Raw genomic sequence first — 19,005 nt, 5'->3', positions numbered from 1 at the left:
ACTGGTGCAGCATCTTTAATTACCACTTTGTCTAACAGTGTTGTCGAGGGCTGCTGTGGTTGGATGCTATGAAGTCTGCTATTATTTCTGAAACAATGATCAGGACATACAAATCCTATTTGTGTATATTTTATATTTTCAAATCACAGATGATGATCAAAGGCACGAAAAATGTATATGTAGGTGATTATAGCCTAGAGCAGTGGAGCCCAACCCTGGTCCTCAGGGACCCCTGTCCTGCATGTTTTAGATGTTTCCCTGCTCCAACACACCTGATTCAAATGATCAGGCTGTTGCCAGGCTTCTGCAGAGGCTTGATGATGAGCTGATCATTTGAATCAGGTGTGTTGGAGCAGGGAAACATCTAAAACATGCAGGACATGGGTCCCTGAGGACCAGGGTTGGGCACCACTGGCCTAGAGGTTTAGTCTGGGGTGGCAAGATGGTTTGTGTGGTAGTTTTTCATACTGTTTAGGGGCCCGTCTCTGGTTGAAAAGGTTTGTCGTATTACAATCCGACATGAGATGCTTCTCTGCGCAACCTTTGCAAATCAATTGCACCCTGTGTCTGAGCAAAATCCAAAACAATTCTATATTACCGATGTTCACTTTCTTTGGGGACCAACTCCTCGGTGGTGTTTTTGTTTTCATCCATGGCTTCCCGCCTGTGAAATAAAATGGGAGGGAAAGAAATCCATGGTACAGTGGTTTGCTATGATTGGTTTATCTGCTTTTTTTTTCGGAAAGGCATGAAAGGGACGAGCAAATAGCGTGATTTGGCTGAGAAAAAAACCTCTAATTCTAATCCTTTATGATTTAATATTGTCATATTGCACACCTTTATTTTTAAGTAATAGTTTAATCTCATAAATTGCAGTATTTAGCAAAAATGCCAAACATTCGCCAGAATCCACTCCTTCTCTCTGAGCATTTGTTGTTGTTTTGCATCATTATTCAGTTCACTATCTCGGATTTTGAACAGTTCGTCGAGTAAAGCATGCAGTCTTAAGCAGTGATAGGCTTTTTGTGTCTAATTTTACTATTTAGTCAATTTTTTACACTCAGAAATTTAATAGCTAATGATCCACAGTTGTGGCCTTATTTTGAACAAATTAAAGATGGTGTCAATATGTGGTATCTCATGACTTTTTGATGTGTTACTCTATATACATATGAGGACATTTTTTGTTCACTGGATTTTTTTGCTGTGAACACATCTTCTTCCATCACTGACATTAGTGCATGTTTTCTTCTCACAGTGAGAAAGCAACTAATGTATCAGGACTCAGCCCTTCAATTGTGTTTGTGTCTTTCTGTGTGAGATATGTGTATGTATGCTTGTATGAGAGTGTTCCTGCATTTTGTGCTTACATAGTATAGTGTGAAAGCAAAGCACATATAATAGAGTTTGCTAGGGTGTAGTTAATATGATCAAAACCATTGTGTAAGTTAGTGCACTAGCTCTCACTGTTAAGATAGAGTCCTGTCTGTCTGCCCTGGGGCAAAATAAGACAGGAGTGTGTGTTGTGAGACCTCACATTTTCTTTTGTTTATAAATTGTAGGGATTTGGAGAGGAGCAAAAAGTGAAAAGCGGCATTTTCAGACTCTTATTGTTGCGTGAAAACCCTAATAAAATATCTGGACCTCTACAACCCACAGTCCAGGCTTTTCAGAGATAAAAATTAAATAGCCATGCAGTCGCTGGATATGCTGGCTCTTTGGGAGGGAGATCAAATGAAATAACACACAAAAACCCCTGAACTGAGGGCAGCGCTGAGATTCACTTTATGCTTTACGTTCTTGTATTGTGTCAGGGTTGGTTTTGGCCTTCAGGCACCAGAAACACAAGATGGGGAAGTATAACTCAGGAAATATAACTACAACTTTTGTTGTAGTATTGATATGTTCTCCAAGAATTAATCAGACGGTTAGTTTGCTGCTAGCAGTGTTACTCATGTTTCCAGCTCCATCTTCATGTGATGGTAGTCTTTTTTAAAGAACTTCCTAACATTGCAAGATTATGCATCCATCCCAGTCCATCCATTATTTTGAAACCTTTTCACAGTTTTCTCATGCTAGACTTGCTTGAATGAATCTGTCACCTTTACGCCACTACTGTCTCTCACTATGTGCATTTAATGTAGATACAGAATGAGAGACAGATAAAAACGATTCACTATTTTCTCTGTTCTATTCTTCTATGTTCAATACTGTAGTCTTGAACTGTAATCTTGTCTTGTCTTGGACTGCACTGGCACTGAGTCTGAAAAGATGTCAGCTAGGGGTGTCTCGATTATCAAAATCCATGATCTGATTTGACTTTCAATTTTAAGATCCCTATTCTATTCAGTTTTCTATTTAAACAGTTAAACATTTTTTAGCACTCACAGCTGTGCCTGATTGAGTCTTGATCTAGTTTGATCAAGATTTGATTAGATATTTATTCCCTGACAACTCTCATTTACATTTTCACATTCTTCTTGAAAAAGATAAACACAAATAATGTTACCAGCAGAAACACTGAGCCAGCTGCCAGATAACCAAAGTAAAAGTTTAGAGCAAGGGTTAATCAAAGCATTGGATATATCTCCAGCTCCGTCAGTGAAAAGTACAGCTGCAGGCCGCTTGCAAGTTACGTCATTTCATCTTTGAAGTGTTGTTTTTCTTCCATTAGACAATGACCTAACATGCACAAAAAGAGAGAGTATTGCTCTTGATTTTGATTCATTAATTTTCATTTTCATGACTTATCTAATTTCAATCAATTTTTGAATTAGAATCCAAATCATGATGCTCCTAATTCCAGCCAATAGAAAGCTATCTGGACACTGACTTCATGCAATAAATGTGTGGCACAAGTTTAGAGTTCTTCTTCAGCATGCAAAGACATCTGCACTATTTAGACTTCGAAAAAAACACACAGACACAAATTAAATATATTACATTTTATCTATAACATACCATGGGGGTGTTCTGTCACTGTGTTGATCTGAACCATCATCTGTACTACAGCATTTACATACCCTTTGAACACTGAAGAAGGGCTCCGCTTGAAACGCTCCTGTCAGGAATTAAAAAGTGTATTAAAAATGAGTAGAATTCATTTGCTATTGGCTTTAAAATACCTTTAAGAGGATTGTCTCACCTTGCTGAATATGCTACTGGTTTTTCGACAAGCATTCACAACTGTTTTTAATTTAAGAAACAAAGCTTTGACAAATAGAGTGCTGTTTCAGATTACATAAGATTATACTGTAGATGTAATAAATACAGCAGCAGGCCATCTCATCTATTCCGGCTTGTTTACATTCTCCAAAAAAGCATCTAAAATATCCTCAGGCAACCTCTGTGTGATACTCCCTCGTCTGCTCACCTCCCTCCACTTCATTTGCTGAAGTAGAATCCATCTTTTTCTGGCAGGTTGGGAACTTTTCGTTGTTTGCCTGTGTGCAATCGATCAACATGCATAATTCATAGTTAGTGGGTTAAGAGCAGCTCGGCTTCTCTCTCACTGGGCTCTTTGATTTTCGTCTCTCTATCTGCCCCCCTCTGGGAGAGCTACAGCCCTGCTGCTAAATCACCTCATACATACACACACACACACACAGATCCTCATGTGTGGGCGCGCACATGTGTATACAAAGTTTCACAGGCATGGACACATATATCATGCCAATGCACACATTCATTGTTGATGCATGTGTGCAGAGAGATAGAAGGATGAGGTGACTGGAGCTCTTTGAAGCTTCTAACATCAACCCCTGCTGCTTAAGTGTGTCTTCTTCCCATAGAGTTGTGTATTAGTATTATCAAGCAATTACAAGGACTGTCTAAACCCCCTCTGGAGACTCTTTAAGTCTCACATACAAAGTGTGATTCCCCACTTAAAGATTAAAGCCAGCACTAGGTTCATTTTGTGATCAGCTGCCTACTTATCCCCACAACAGCAACGGATGCTGTGTGTCCACTGAGTCACAAAATGTTCTCAGTCATGAGAAATTCACCACAAAACACAAGCAAATCTACAATTCCAATCAAAAAGCTAACTACTCTATATTTTTAAATGGTTTTTCATGCTCCTAGGTTGTCCCCTTTCCAATTCAGTGATATTTAGTATGAAGGGTTTGCTAAAAATATTTTGTGCATGGACAAAACACTGTACAAGAAAGAGACACAGATACTTGTGTGCAACAGTTAAATAAGAATGTAAAAAATCACCAGTCACTGATAAAAGAAACTGGAGGCTTGGCATCAAAATCTTTGCAGATTTATTCCTTTTCATTGTCAAGTGCACAATAATGCTACAACCAGCTGGAATTAACAGGCATGTTGCTTTAGCAAAGCTAGTCTTAAATCTTCAAAATAGAAAGAGTAGACTGGTCTGGAGACAAATCAGTTTAAACTGAATCAGTCTAACCTCTGAGTAGACTGCAGAGGGCCCAAAGAAAATATTTAAAGCCCAATTGCAAGCTCTGTTGTGATTCAATAATGATCTTGGGTCACTTGTGCTTTTTTGAACAAGAAAACAAATTATTCATTCATTCATTGTCCGTAGCCACTTATCCTTGATGGGTCACGGGGGCTGGAGCCTATCCCAGCTGACATTGGGTGAGAGGCGGGGTTTACCCTGGACAAGTCACCAGTTCATCGCAGGGCTGACACATAGAGACAGACAACCACTCACTCTCACATTCACACCTATGGACAATTTTAGAGTCACCAGTTAATCTATTATGCTGCATGTCTTTGGGAGGAAGCTGGAGAACCCGGAGAGAACCCACATGGACACAAGGAGAACATGCAAACTTGGCACAGAAAGGCCCTGCGCCAGCCACAAACTCCTCAGCACCCCAGCCAGCTGGGGGATTTGATTTCAGGACCTTCTTGCTGTGACGCAGCAGTGCTAACCAATGCACTACCACGCTGAAAACAAATTAATTTTGTGAAAAAAAAAGTTACAACAGTATCCTCCTCGTCATGCAACACTGAGGACATCAACTAAATGGAAGATTTAATGACTTAATCATTCTTCTTTTGGCACTAACCCTTTTTCAAAATGTTAATAATACATTTAGTGTCTAAATTAAACAGCTTTTACTATGTTAAAATATCCATTCTGGGAGGAAAGAAGAAAAACATCAATTTTACTGGTGATTCCAAACTTTTGGATGTTTTTTTACCTTCCCAAAACCCAGTTAGTCAGTGTTTGTGTAACCAGTGCACCAGTTATCTCAGCCTAAAATGGGAAAGAGGTTCTTTCCAGTGATTTTAATGTTACAGAATTTAGTCCACATTGTTACTGTGAAATTTGCATGACATCTTTGTCATCAACTACACAGCCTCCTTCACATTTGTATTCTGGACTGCAGTCATGAAATTTAAATATGGATACAAACCGATGTGCACAGGTTTAGACACACGATAGCAGTCTACACTGTGGCTGCAAGAAACTTTCAGCCATCTTTCTTCCCAGTTTGCTATTCCTTCATCCCAGTATCCATCCATCTGGGCTGGGACAAGAAGATCACAAGACAGTGAAGAGTGAATACATGAAGAGAGACAGATTGGTATACATATAAACCAGCAGAGGGACGGGGTTAGGGAGATGAGGGCACTGGGCAATCTGCAGAGAGGTCAAAAGATTCGAAGAGGACAGAGAATAGAGTATACCTAATCAGGTACCTGTTCTAATGAGTTATACGTGTTGCAATAAATCAACCAGCTGCAGTCACAGAAAACCTCTTAGCCTTCTGATCCCCAGTGTTACAAGTGTTTTGTGATTACAGCAATGCATTAAATGGAACCTACTTGTTGTTTTGTGCACCATTTCACACAGGCATCCCACAGAGGGAGGAATTTGTTGCTTTAGAAACTTCAGGAACTTGACTAGAATGAAAAATATCGGGTGGGACCAATTCTTGCTCACAAAGCATACTCTGTATTGTATAGAGATGCTACTTCCGATTAATATAGTTTTTAGTGGCGGGATTAATCAATTAATCATTGTGTCTGTAAACTGAAACTGAACTGAAAAATTGAAATTACAATAAAATAGACTGAACAAAAGCAGCACAACTGTAACCAGCTGCTATGGTTGTGTGGTATTTTTACTCAAAACATGATTCCACTGTGTAAGTGATCATTAAAATTGTCATGCATTCATTTTCTGTCTTTCTTAGTTATCAGCTAATTGTTTCATCACTGTTAATGATCAGACCTGCCTGTTCAACCTTACAAACTGTCCATTAGTTTCACTTGCATGATACCTAATAGCGTATCAGACAGTTCTACAGTTGTGATCTACAACTGTGTGATTTAGGCAGCGCTGAATGGACTGAAAGAGAGATTGCAGCAATTAGCACCATGATTGTTTTTTTTATATATATATATATATATATATTTAGAAAATTTCTGCAATTACTTAAAAACTGTACATGGTAAGAGCATCATTTATTTGGCTGAAATTTCTCTAACCAAGCATCTAAATGTGCTCTGTGGAGTTTTCTTGTAAACATGGTCATATTTACATTAAATGTTGCTCATAAAAGCAGTAACATGGAGATTAAACAAATTCCTTTCTCATAAAACATTTAAGTAGATTTTTTTTTAAATGTTTTAAATCCTTGCATTGTTTAAATCCATGGTTACTAGCTATCAGTCTTTTTCTGACTTGTCTTTCTTGGCATATTGCCACATTTCTTTGTGCATTATCACCACCAACTGTCGACCAGTAGAATAACGTGAAACTGGTGTCAGGAATGTGTATTACATTAACCATATGCTTATGTGAGCGAACCATTCCAACAAAATTCAGCAACTCACAGAAACATCACTCCATAGTCAGAAACCATTATATTTAAATAGCCTACACTTAACAATACTGTAGTTTCCATGTGTGAATTTTGGACAGATGAATGATGTTTCAAAAACTTTTGCATAAAACATTCAAAACCATTTTATCTGAACAGAATTTGGGATTTTGAGGAATTCTCCAAGAACAAGCATCTGTCAGACTTAACAAGTCTTTTGCTAGTGGAGCAGAAACTTAGCAATAAATGTCCAGCACAGGTCACAATTTGTCAGTTAAATAACGTTGCAGTTTCTCAAGACTGAGAAAGGTTTTGCCTGTTGTTTTCAACTGCTGGAAAAAGACACTGCAGTTCAGCAGCCTTGAACTGCATTTTTGTTCTTAGCATGTTGTTAGCTATCTAGTGGCAATGCCATGATACCTTGAGTTGTCTTTCGACCATTGACAGACTTTATTCCTAACCTGCTGTCTGATTCATAGATGTACTAGATGCATGTGATGATATAAAATGCATTAAGAGATTGACCCTTCAAAATAAAATTTGCAGTGATGACAGTAATTAGGTAGGCATTACAAAACCACAGTAGTACGGTTGTTGCTGCAACCTTACATATAGCTAGTCTAATTGATTTTCATATTACTTAAAATAATTAAGCAATGATTTATAGGAGCATGTCCTTTACAGTGATTTTAGACCTGCAATTAGATGCTGTTTTCCAAAGTGACATTTAAAGATGCACCAGGCAACTGCAAATATTTGGGACATGAAATCCCTAAATTTCACACACCACACTTGTGTCCTTTTAATTCTCTTTCTTTCTCGCCCTCTCCCGTGTCTCTGTCTCTCTTTCTAAATGTCAGTCAACCCTGTTTCCTGTAGTAGTGTTCCACTCGTCTGCTCCAGCCGCTTAGAGGAGCTAATAGCCGGGCTGACAGCACTCGTTCAATACACAGCACAATTACTGCCTGGCCCACATACGGCACAGCCATCACACCGTGCAATCAGACCCCCCCCTCCCCCTCACTTTCTCCATCGCTCTTGCCTGTCCTGTCACTCTCCAACTCTCCATCAGGGTGGCTTCGTTTCTCACCCCTCTTTAGATTTATCGTCCCCCTGCCCGGCTGCATTGTCATCCATCTCTCGTCATTTTCCTTTTACCTCCAGCTTCTCTCATCCATCTCCCAGCTCCCGTCTTTTACTTTCCATCACTGAAGTACGTAGTTCACCATTTCACCCTTTCACCTTTTCCTCTCTCAACCTTGTGCCACTTGGCTTAGATGAGGGTGTCAGGTCAGTAGTAATCAATGAGAGGCTGAATTGAGTCCGTGTGAGTGTGCGTTGTGTGCATGTGTGTGCTTTGATGAGAACGTGAAGCAAATGCGCAATTTTATGGTTTGCATTTGCTGATTTTGTGCAAACTAAAGCAAGCTGGCACACGTGCTGGTTGATGTAGGTGCGTGTGCATGTGTGTGTGTGTGTGTGTGTGTGTGAGACAGAGGTTGTCAGTCAGTCAATATTCTCAATCGATACCATAATAACTCCTTCTCCCTGTGGACACTCAAAGCCTCACTCACGACCAAGTTCAATTGTTTGTTCTATGTCTTTCATCACCCGTCAGCTGAGCCACAAGTCCCGTGATTAATGCTATCACAGCCAGATGGAGCTACATGAGACTAGCATGACAAACAGAGTCTGTAGAATGTGGGAAAAGTGTGTGTGCATCTGAGTGTGTGTGTGCGTTCCTGCCAGAGATGAACGACCTCAAACTGGTGTTTTGTCTCCATTCCGCTGCGCTGCTGTAGAGACTGCTTTTGTACAGATGACCCGCCCTCCTTAATTACATTGTTAATGACTCATCCTCGTTAATGATGTTTGCCGTCTCTTGAGCAAAGAAATTAGCCAAAGGGGGGAGCAGAGATTTTGGGAGGGTGAGAAAGGGAGGGAAGGTTAAGCAGAGGCAGAGAGGGGAGCAGAGAACAGCAGAGGCAGAGAGGAGGATGAAGAATAAATGAAGGTCAGAGGGCTGCAGAGAAGGACAGAGGAGACAATGCTAAAAAAAAAATAAGTGAAGTCAAGTGTGAATTTTTTATGGTATAGAAGAAAAATCGTCTCCACTGAATTCAAAACCTCACTTAATATTTAATGTTTGATGCTGCAGCATCTTGACCAGCAAGGTTTCTTATGGATGATTCCTTACTTCTTCCTGCTATTCACTGATTTGCAGCTCAAATAAGCTTTGGGTGTAAGTGAGCATGGTGAACATGTGAGCAAGAGCATGGAGCTGGTGGGTGACATACTGCAGCTTGGATGGTGGTTGTTTTTAGGAAATAGTGGCAGTCTGCTTGTTCACAGTAGTTCTAGTATTACAACTAAACAGTACACTAAAATATGTTTCTGAAAATATTTTAAGCAAGAAATAGGCAATGTAGTCGCAGAGACTTGAGCCATATTTGATCACCGGTGTGTTGCACTGGATGGATTGTCTAAATCTTTGACCCCAAATACGCTGACTCCCACAAACCGCATCCAGTGAAATTCTAGTCTTGACGAGACACAAAAGACATGATGGTGACAATTTTACTCTAGAGAAGAATGGTAAAGCAAAGCTATTTTGTTCCTACTGAAAATTAAGTAAAAATGTCAAGGATGACAGAATAGATCAGCGAGGAGGGGAATAGGTTAGAAAATGAATATTCATTTACATTAAGATGCAAACCTACAGTTTATAGTGCTTTGTGCAGCTTCATTCTATGTGGTACCTTGTGCAAATTATTCGCTCTTGCACGTCTGAACTGAAACCGCTGTAACATGTAATTTGTTTGAATTAATTTGAATGCAACACATGTGGCCTAATCCTAACTATAACAGAGAACTGAAATTGTTCCATTAATCTGCTGTGTCTGTGCTGCATCACTTGACTGATTAGCAAATACTAGTTAGCCTTTCCTTTATCCACAATTTTTCTATTTATGCTGAATGCACAACACTTCCTCACATTACCTCTCGGTTAGTCGGGCGTCATGTTTATCCGGCTTCTTAATTTTCTCCATTTCACATGAAAGACTGAACTGTACACCGTGCACCGTACCAACAGTCCCCTGGAGTAGAAGGCATGGCCTGTGAATTTTGAATTCAAATTACAGATAGAATATTAATAATATTATCAAATTGTTTTTATTTCAGCCAGCTAGCTTACTGAGCTGTAAAGTGGAACTTTATTATTTGACTTTATCATGGTCGCAGTAAAAACTGATAAAAGTCACTAACTTTATTCCTTTCTATTCCTATAGAGAAGCAGAGCAGAGTAATAGCTATGACAGAGGCAATAAAAGCAATGATGACAGTTGAGCGGGACAATGGAAAAAGAAGAAAGTAGCGCAGTGAAAGGAAAAGATAAGGAGAGGGATGAAACAAGAAATCTGAAGTTCAACAAAGGGTACTCTCTGAGGAAAAAAAAACTTCAGTGGAATAAAAAGCAAGTATTTTCCTTGAGGAATACTGGCAGCTTAGAGAAAGAGAGAGAGAGAGAAGTAAAAGCATGACGATTTTAAATTCTTTAGCACACTTATTTTTGGAGCAGTTCAATCAAACCCTGGAGTGTTTACCCCAAAAGTTTAAATTGTTAGGGGAGCAGAGCACATCATTGAGACTGAAATGTGCTTTTAACGAGCGCTCCATGGTCAGTCTGTAGGAGAGGTGGAAATAGCCGGATTCTTAATAAAGCCTGAGATGGTAAAATTGGAGGGGGAAGAATCATTTAGACCAAAGAGGGAAGAAACAAGGAGCTGGGTGTTTGGATGGAAATTGAAAAAGAATAATTTAATTTAAAACAAGACTATATAAATTTTGCTGAACAAGGGCCACCGTAGAGATAGGATAAGATCAGTCAAAGACAGCCAGATGGACTCAGTCATGTATTTTATGCAGCAATGCAAGTTTGCAAACACAAGCTGACATGGCAGGATTTTTTAGCATAGTTTACTGCTCATAAATTCAACTTTATTTTTTTCAACTTTTTAAAGTGCTGTTACTATTCACATTTTTCAATATCTCAAAAGTAGAATGAATCACATTGTGGAAACGGTGTCTAGGCTTCAAGCCACTGGATGGATGTTTCCCATGGCAACAGCTGACTGACATCTGGCAGCTGAAGAGTGGAAGTGCCTTTCAGAAAGTGCAGCTAGTTAACCTTACTAGGTAGTATTATTACTGATTGATTGATTGATTGATGGATGGATTTTGAACACCTACAAACCTTGGGCTCTAGCTAGCAGTAGCCGTCTTTCTTTCAAGGGTCCAGGTGCAGTGATCTGTCAAAACTCACAACAAGGAGTAGTCCTGTGATCTTAGCACTCGTTACCCCGTTGAATCACAACATGGAGTGATAGCATACAAATGGTGCATTACGTTTACCTTGGATTTCAGAAGTTGGAGCTGGGAATGACATCATACCCAAGTTGCCTGCGTTCCTGTACAAGTCAGAAAAACACTCTCTGATTTTTTTTTCTTGATAACTAGGCATTACTTGGTAATTTGTGCATATAAATATCAAAGCAACATGTCAGCAGAGAGATGTTGTGCCAATAAACAGCTTTCACTACTGTTGATGCTTGGAGCAGCCATCTTGGATGTTGAAGTTAGGTTTGGTGAGGTTCCTCCGACTTTCCGACTCGGAAATCCCGCTTCAAGGGCATGTTCCAGTTCATATTTCCAATTGGAAAGTCGGAATTTCCAAGTTCAAATGGAACACACCATAAGTTACAGAATAATATATGGATGAGTCAGAGTCAGACAAATACTGGAGCAATCAAATTACCAGTACAGAGACTGTCTCCCAGAAACCAGAAGTCCAGAAAAATAAATAAAAAAAGACAATTAATGACTCAGTTTATGAGTCAGTGCAGATATGATTGTGTATGGAAGTGTCTAGATGTGTGCCTTGACTGTCCTGTGTAACAGCTGTGTGTTAAAGTTAGATCATTACACTTCCTGTAGCTCTCGAGCACTGCCTGCGTCAGTTTGGGTTATTAATCACATTTCAATACCACATGCTGTGTCTAGATTTAGTACATTTCCAGATACATTGAATAATGATGTCCTCATTTCCATGCCAGGGCAGAATTGTTAGCCACAAAATATTTTGGTTCCACATCGGGGGCCTGAAGGGCGCCCAGGGGAGAGTTGGGAGTTTGACGTGACTCTGCAAGGAGAGCTCAAGGATAGTACAGGACAGCTGTCCCCATAGTCATTAGGCTGCCAGTACCCCCATATGCACTCATCATCCATATCTATCTCACAGAGGTCTCCTCCCCATTCACAGAGGTCCCTCTCTTTCTCTCTGGTGGTTTTGCTGTCTTTGCCCCGTCTCTGAGACTGCATGCGAGATAAATGCTGTCCTCTGCAGTCTCTGTCTCCCCCCTTTCCTTTCTCCCTCACCCCTCCGACCCTTACAGTATGTCTCATTGATGACTGATGGTCCTGCCCCGTCCCCAGGCCCAGTCATCCCTAATAAAAAGAACAAACTCATTTTATATTCACACCTATGGGACTTCACTGTCCAGAGAGCACGAACAGAGAACACAGGAGGGAGGACAGAGTAGGTGGAGTAAGGATCGAGGGCAGAGACTGTGAAGGGAAGAGTTAAAGAAACATGACAGTAAATGAGTCGAGATGGCAACAAAAAGTACGAAGGAACAGCAGGACAGAGGAATGATATAAAGTGATGAGTGTAGGAGTACAAGAGGGAGTATTGTGTTGGCATCAGGCCGCTGGCATGGTGAGATGACTAGTATCTTCTTCAAGGTCTTTCTTCTCAGCTTCTATGTTTCGCAGACAGGCAATCTTTGTGTCTTTCTCTTTCCTTCACTGTCTCTTACTTCATTTGATCTATTGGTAGTTCACTTCACCCTGTTCATTGATTTTTTTTACTGCCTCACTACTGATTTTTATACAGCAGGAAATAAATCAAGCCTAAAACTCTTTCAAAAAATATATACAGATGAATGCGGAAAGGGAGCAGATTACTGTTACTTTACTTTATTTAGCTTTTTATTCCACTGCGCCTCCATTCATTTAGGTTTTTAGCACAATTACGTTGAGAGGAAAACTGCTCTGAATTGACTTGTCCTGAGTCCCGCCCCCTTCTTGCTTTGTGCTAAGTTGAACAACCTTGCTACTGGGTGGAACCTTCATCAAATTTATTTTTTCCTGTTTCATTTTAGCTAGCTAACAATTGATGTGGATCAGCAAGCAACAGCAACATCTTTTATCCATCTTAAATATTTGATTTTCTTTTCAACATAGACATTTTTTTTTCCAGGACGGCGAAGGTATCAGCCGCCCTACCCTGCCTCTGATTGGCTTACCCTGATATTCTTAACCAAACCCTACCCAATCACATTTTTCATGCCTAAACCTGCCCAACCCAATGAGAACCATCCAATCAGAGTCAGAGCAGGGCAGGAATTTCTTGGCAACTCACAATTAAATTCAATCTCGGTTCAGAGGGCTATGATGCAATGATGAAATGATTGTGCATGTTGATGCATTAAAATTTAAATCTTTTGAACCAAGTGGATTGTATCCATCTGCAGTTGCTCATGCTCAGCTGTTCTCACCAAAACTCAAGAAGTAGCCTAGTTTAGAGTGTAAATGCACCTGGTGATGTAGGTTATGTTTCACCATTTAATTGGTTCGGCAGTAAGGAACCTACAGCCCAGCCTCAAATTGTCACAGATGTTCATAATGTCAAGAATTGGGTTTTAAATTTTCAATTATTATATTTTCTGTATTGATTCATAATCTCTCCAAAGACAATACCAGTGCATTTAAGGATAGATTACTTCCCCCACCCCTAGTCAGACCGTGCTCTCCTGATGAAAAAAAATGCATAGAGGAATCAGAAAGGGAGACATTTCAACAAGGCACCAAGTTTGCTCAACTGCTGTAAGAGCACAGAGCAAACAGGGGCAGGACTTAGGAAGGGTTGGTTGTAAAAGAAAAAGCTTGTTCAGCTTTTTTATCTTTGGACAATGCTGGGTTAGCTTTTTCCCCCGTTACAGGTTTTCACATTCTCACTGTGTCTCTCTGTGTCTCCTTTGCTCCAGTGTGAAGATGGTGCTGCTGTGGACAGCCGGCGACGTCTTCAAAACCACCTACTTTGTGATGAACGAAAGCCCGGCTCAGTTCTGGGTGTGCGGATCAGTCCAGATCCTAATCGACATGGCCATCCTGCTGCAGGTCCTTATCTACGGCCAGGACACACGGGCCAAGCTAGGCTGAACCTGACTGTTGCTTTGGGCAACATAAAACCAGGACTTGTGTGTGAGTCTGAGAGTTTAAGGCTTTTTGATATAATCAGCTGCAAAATGGATGGAATTATCTCGGGAGGCATTTAGTATCAAGAACATGGAGAAAACCAAAGTTATTTAAGATTATTTTTTTTGTCTATTTTAGTGTCCAGCCTTGAACCAAAGTATTCATATACTGTAGGTATCATGCAGACGCAAACTATTTACCCTCAAGTGCAATTAAGAAACCATTTTAGCCTTGAACAAGCTAATAAGAACAAAACACCTTTGCCTTGGAATTGGTAGTAAGACGAGGAAGTATTTTGGTGCATTTTTAGCATTTTATAGTATTTATTTGTGTTGTACATGAGTTGCATCCTGAGGTGTAGTGGACATGAAAGCTGTTAGAGGGAAACATTACTCATGTTGGCAGCTCACTAACAGCAGATCTGTGCTGCTGTAATGGCAGCTGTAACAACCAGTCCTGCACCGGTAGCCCTGCGCTGGAATCTACTGCCTGACTGATGAGTTTCCCCACTTCACACTCCACACCTCTCTGTACTGTTCTCATGATACATCGTGTGTGTTGTGCGTATGTGTGCGTGTGTGTTTCTGTGTGGCATGCATGTGTCTGTGCAGCTGAAATTGATTTTTGCCGTTGGCATCAAGCGTCAAGCCAAGGCCACAGAAAGCACTCCAAGTAATTGTAACAACAAACATCAGTTCGTGTGTTGTGACTCTACTTTGTGGTTTAATTGACAAACAGTGCAGGTCTTCCACAAGTAATATGAAAATTAATGAAAGGATGTGGCCATGTTGCAATGCTTTGCACTGAATCTCAGTCACAGTCTTTTATTGACACCAAAGAACTTGAATTAACAGTATTATTGAATATTTGTGGTATTGTCATCATCATCCCATCATCTGCTGACTATTCTGTGATGTGGTTTTGCTCTTTTAAGAAGCAAAAAAATTTGTTTCTTGAGATTGTAATTGTGAGACATGATGTGACAACATGGTGGGCAGAAGCATCACAGATAACTGATAAATCAACATGTTCAGCAGGAATATTAAAGTATATTTTACCCTCATCTTTTATTGAACACACTTAGTGTTAACACTCCTAAGCAAAACAGATCTTATTTAAAAATGTATGAATGAAAAAGCTCGCTCCTGACTTGGTGAGAACTGGTTTAGTGCTAAAATAAATAAATAAATATAGATTTAGGTACTATATGAAAATTATTAATGTGCAGAGTTTTAATTTTTCAAAAAGTAAGACCCTCCCCAGCATTATTAATTTAATTATTGATTATTAATTTTCTTTGAAGCCTAATATGATTAGTATTTAATTGGTACAACTTTAATTGGTTATGTAAAATGTTACAAAAAATATTGACTATTCTAGTCACTCTATGTTTTTTAAAAGGGGTTGCAGTAAACAAGTTGTTACTATTACTGCTGAGTGACCTTGGCACAGGAGGCAGCTCTGAGGGGCTGTAATATTTTCACCTCTTCCCAAACCCCAAACTTTAAAAATAAATGTCTGTTACAACAGAAGATGTTGTAACTCCAGTAATATCACTTGATTATTTGATTGTCCATCATACAACCACCGCAGTGCAACAGCATGTTGTTTGATAATGATGTGATTATCACAGGAAAGCTAAAATAAAGTATAAAAACAGAAATAAAACCCCCCCTCTGCTCTCCCAGAGAATCACACTACCCTCCCTTTTGCCAAAAGAAAACTTTTCTGACCCTCCCTTACCCCTAATCATTTTTGTACAGTCCCTTAGATTAGAATATTTAGTTCCCTCTCATTGCATGTTTAGTAATCCCTAGACGGCTGATCTAAAGTAGTGAACAGCTTTGAAGCATCTTCATTCACCCAGAAATGCCCCATTGAACAGAGGACAGTTTATGTAATGCATGATATTACAGAAACATTAAAACCTCTTTCATCCATTCCAGCCTTCCAAAATGCACAACTATTTCACTGGTTACTCGTTCTTTTAATATTCAGAACACTAATCTAACGAAGTAAGTCTGTTCTCTCACCTGTTTATCAATAGTTTCCTTTTACAAATCCTCTGCAGGATAAAACAAATCAGAACCAGCTGCTGATCAGTAGTCAGCACAGGTTTCTTCTTCGTCTCCCTCAGCACAATTTAATTAAGTAATAAAGACACTGCACCAGCTTATTCAATCTTTCAGTCACCTTTTTCATTTAGCAGCCAGTTTGTGTCCATCTGGTAATCTATACCTGTCTGTTTTAGTTTCTCATCAGTAAACATTGTTTAAATTACACACTGCCATGGTTATGGTTCACATCACTGCAGACAACCTCTTCCTGCAGCTGCCAGTATGCCTCAACCATAAGAAAACATTTGTAATGCCAGCTGAATTGTATCTCAGTGTGTCACATTGCACCTTTAAGGTTAATAATTTTATTGAAAGTCATATTATCAGTCATCGTAGGCATTATAATGTTACAGGCAAAAGGAGAATCAAAGGAAATCTAAAAGGGTTTCCGTTTTTTGTGTATCAGTTTATGTCATCTGCAAGTGTATGTATGTGCTCATATGAAAACAATTCCCAGGGAGTGCTGGGACATTTTGGGATTACGTGCTTGATTGATGCAGCTCACTTTACTTCATCATGTAGGAGTCTATGCACCCATAAAAAAAATCTGCTGGTGCTGCAGTACATGTCAGATATTTTTGGGATGGGTCAAAATGATGTTCAGGTAACACTGCAGCCTGTCAGCTCTGTGGTTTCTGCTACCTCCCATTGTGTAATTCACTCCATGCAGGTATACATGCATTCTACAATTCCATTTATCTGACGTTACATCTGTTAGCCATATTTTAAGCAGAATGTGTCTTATCTCCTCCACCCTGCACACCACAGTTGTATTGCAGTTGCATTATTTCTGTATTCTATATGCTCTTATCACCCGATGTGTATCTGTATATTGTGGATCTCTCAGCAGAGGCTCAGAGCAAAGCCAGCACTGAAGTTGGTTTCATATTTGGGCTCCCTGAAGCCTTTTATTCTGAAGGGCAGTAGGACAGATAGCACACACACACTGCCTGGCTGTGAATCACATTATGGTAAATGTATGTGTTTCCTAGCTAATACAACACTGATAAGAAAGAGGTGATTATTTCTGTGAAAGGAGAGGGTCATATTGTTACTTCTACCAGATGCATACAGTATTTCGTGATTGTACCATGAAACAAATGAAACAAAAACAGAAGCTTTAAAAGGATTTGTGTGAATTTTAAGTTACTGTTATGATGTTCGCTGATGCTTCTTCAGGTAATTTACAGAATCTGTGAAACCAAAGGTAATTGTTACCTGTGTGCCAGAACAAACTGCTCATTTTAATGTCATGGTAAACTATGGTGGTTACCATAACATGTAAAGGTCTGTGAATGTATTTCCTAGTGACATCATATGTGTAAAATACTCCAAAATGTTACTATCCAAACAGTTTTTACTATCTCATGGTATATGTGCGTATGTGAAATATTTGTCATGTTATTTTCTCAAATATAAACTATTTATATTTCAGCATGTGGTCATGTTTTGTTTCTGGCTGTGTGTTCTGGAATAAATAAATGCCTTGGAACGTGCTAAGAAGAGAAAGTTTGACACTGACATTGAAAAAAAAAATAAAAAATCTGATCCGATCCCAGCAGGCTGCTACTGTGACTTACAGCTGGATTTAGAGAGGATTTTTACCCCAAATCTGATCCAAAACCTCGTGTGAACCCTTTGTTGGAGCCAGCTCAACCAGCAATATTAGACCTGAATCATATAATAAATGTGCTTTTATACACCTGCATCTAAATCCTTTATATACAGCAGTCCCCTCTGCAGATAATATAGAGTGTGTGAGAGTTGTCCTGGGAAATTCCTCTGTTTGAAAGGATTGAGACTTGTGCACCAAATAAATCATGAAAAAGATTACGACAGAGCTGGACTGTGCCTGCTGCCGGACACACAAGGGGCAAATTGATGGGTGGGGGTTAATTAAGAAGTGTGTTGCCTCAAGGCTTTAATCCCCTCTGGCTAATGCATCGTCGCACACAGACATACACCGTTCACTCAAAGTAAGACCACTCCTAGTCGGCAGTGCAGAGGAGCGCTGCAGTATGGATAGTAAAATATTAAAATGGATACTGTAGATAATGGGAGTCTCTTTATGGTTTATAGATGAGTTGAAGAAGGACAAACTCTGTGCTGCACCTGTTGGTGCTCTCACTGTACTCATCTCCTGACCTGGCTTGTACATCCATTAATAATAAGTTGACTACAAGTCAGACGGGAGCATCTCTGTGTAGCTGATGATAAAATGTCATAACTGTACCTGTGGCGCACGGTCTGCCTGATTGTTATTGCTCTTCTGTTCAGCCAACAGCTCGAGTTCGCCTGTGAAATATTCAAGATATTTCAGAGTAAATCTTATTCCATAATGGAGCCATCGCGCTGCCTGCCATTGTCTGCCTTCCTGTCTTTCTGTCCACCCATCCATCAGCTGATCATCCCACATGTCTGTCTATACAGTGGCTTGTTTTAATGATAGATGAGGTGGGCTAAAATAGTCCACCTGCGCTTCATGTCTGTGATGTGCTGTACAGCCCCGTCCAGCTCCATTTATTAATGATAGCATGTCGTCATCATGTGAAAGACCGTAACGGGCATTTTTCACCTCATTGAGTCTTCCAAACTTCACGAGCAAAAAAACAATTTCAGTCAATGACAGATTTAGTCCACTATTATGCAGGAATATTCTGTGCAGATATCTTTTTTTTTTTTTTTTTTTTTTATAAGGTTGAGCGTTCAGGTTTCAGGATGTGCTGTGTGTGCACAAAAATAACTCAAGGCAACTAAGATGA

The 19,005-nt window shown here is 39.7% G+C and overlaps 1 protein-coding gene across 2 annotated transcripts in view; it reads left to right on the top strand.

The window, feature by feature from the left end:
- LOC146316166 (solute carrier family 66 member 2) overlaps nt 1-14,962 on the top strand; it is a 61,611-nt gene extending 46,649 nt beyond the window's left edge. For both annotated transcript variants that reach the window (XM_084734188.1, XM_084734187.1), the window contains exon 5: nt 13,916-14,962. In XM_084734188.1, the coding sequence (XP_084590314.1) occupies nt 13,916-14,090 (175 nt within the window). In that variant the 3' untranslated portion in view covers nt 14,091-14,962. The remainder of the gene's footprint in view (nt 1-13,915) is intronic.
- Nucleotides 14,963-19,005: the final 4,043 nt, after the last annotated feature.

Source organism: Lutjanus erythropterus, chromosome 13 (assembly GCF_056507025.1).
Source record: "Lutjanus erythropterus isolate fLutEry1 chromosome 13, fLutEry1.hap2, whole genome shotgun sequence".
Taxonomy (NCBI): domain Eukaryota; kingdom Metazoa; phylum Chordata; class Actinopteri; order Lutjaniformes; family Lutjanidae; genus Lutjanus; species Lutjanus erythropterus.
This window is presented reverse-complemented; position numbering and strand designations above follow the sequence as displayed.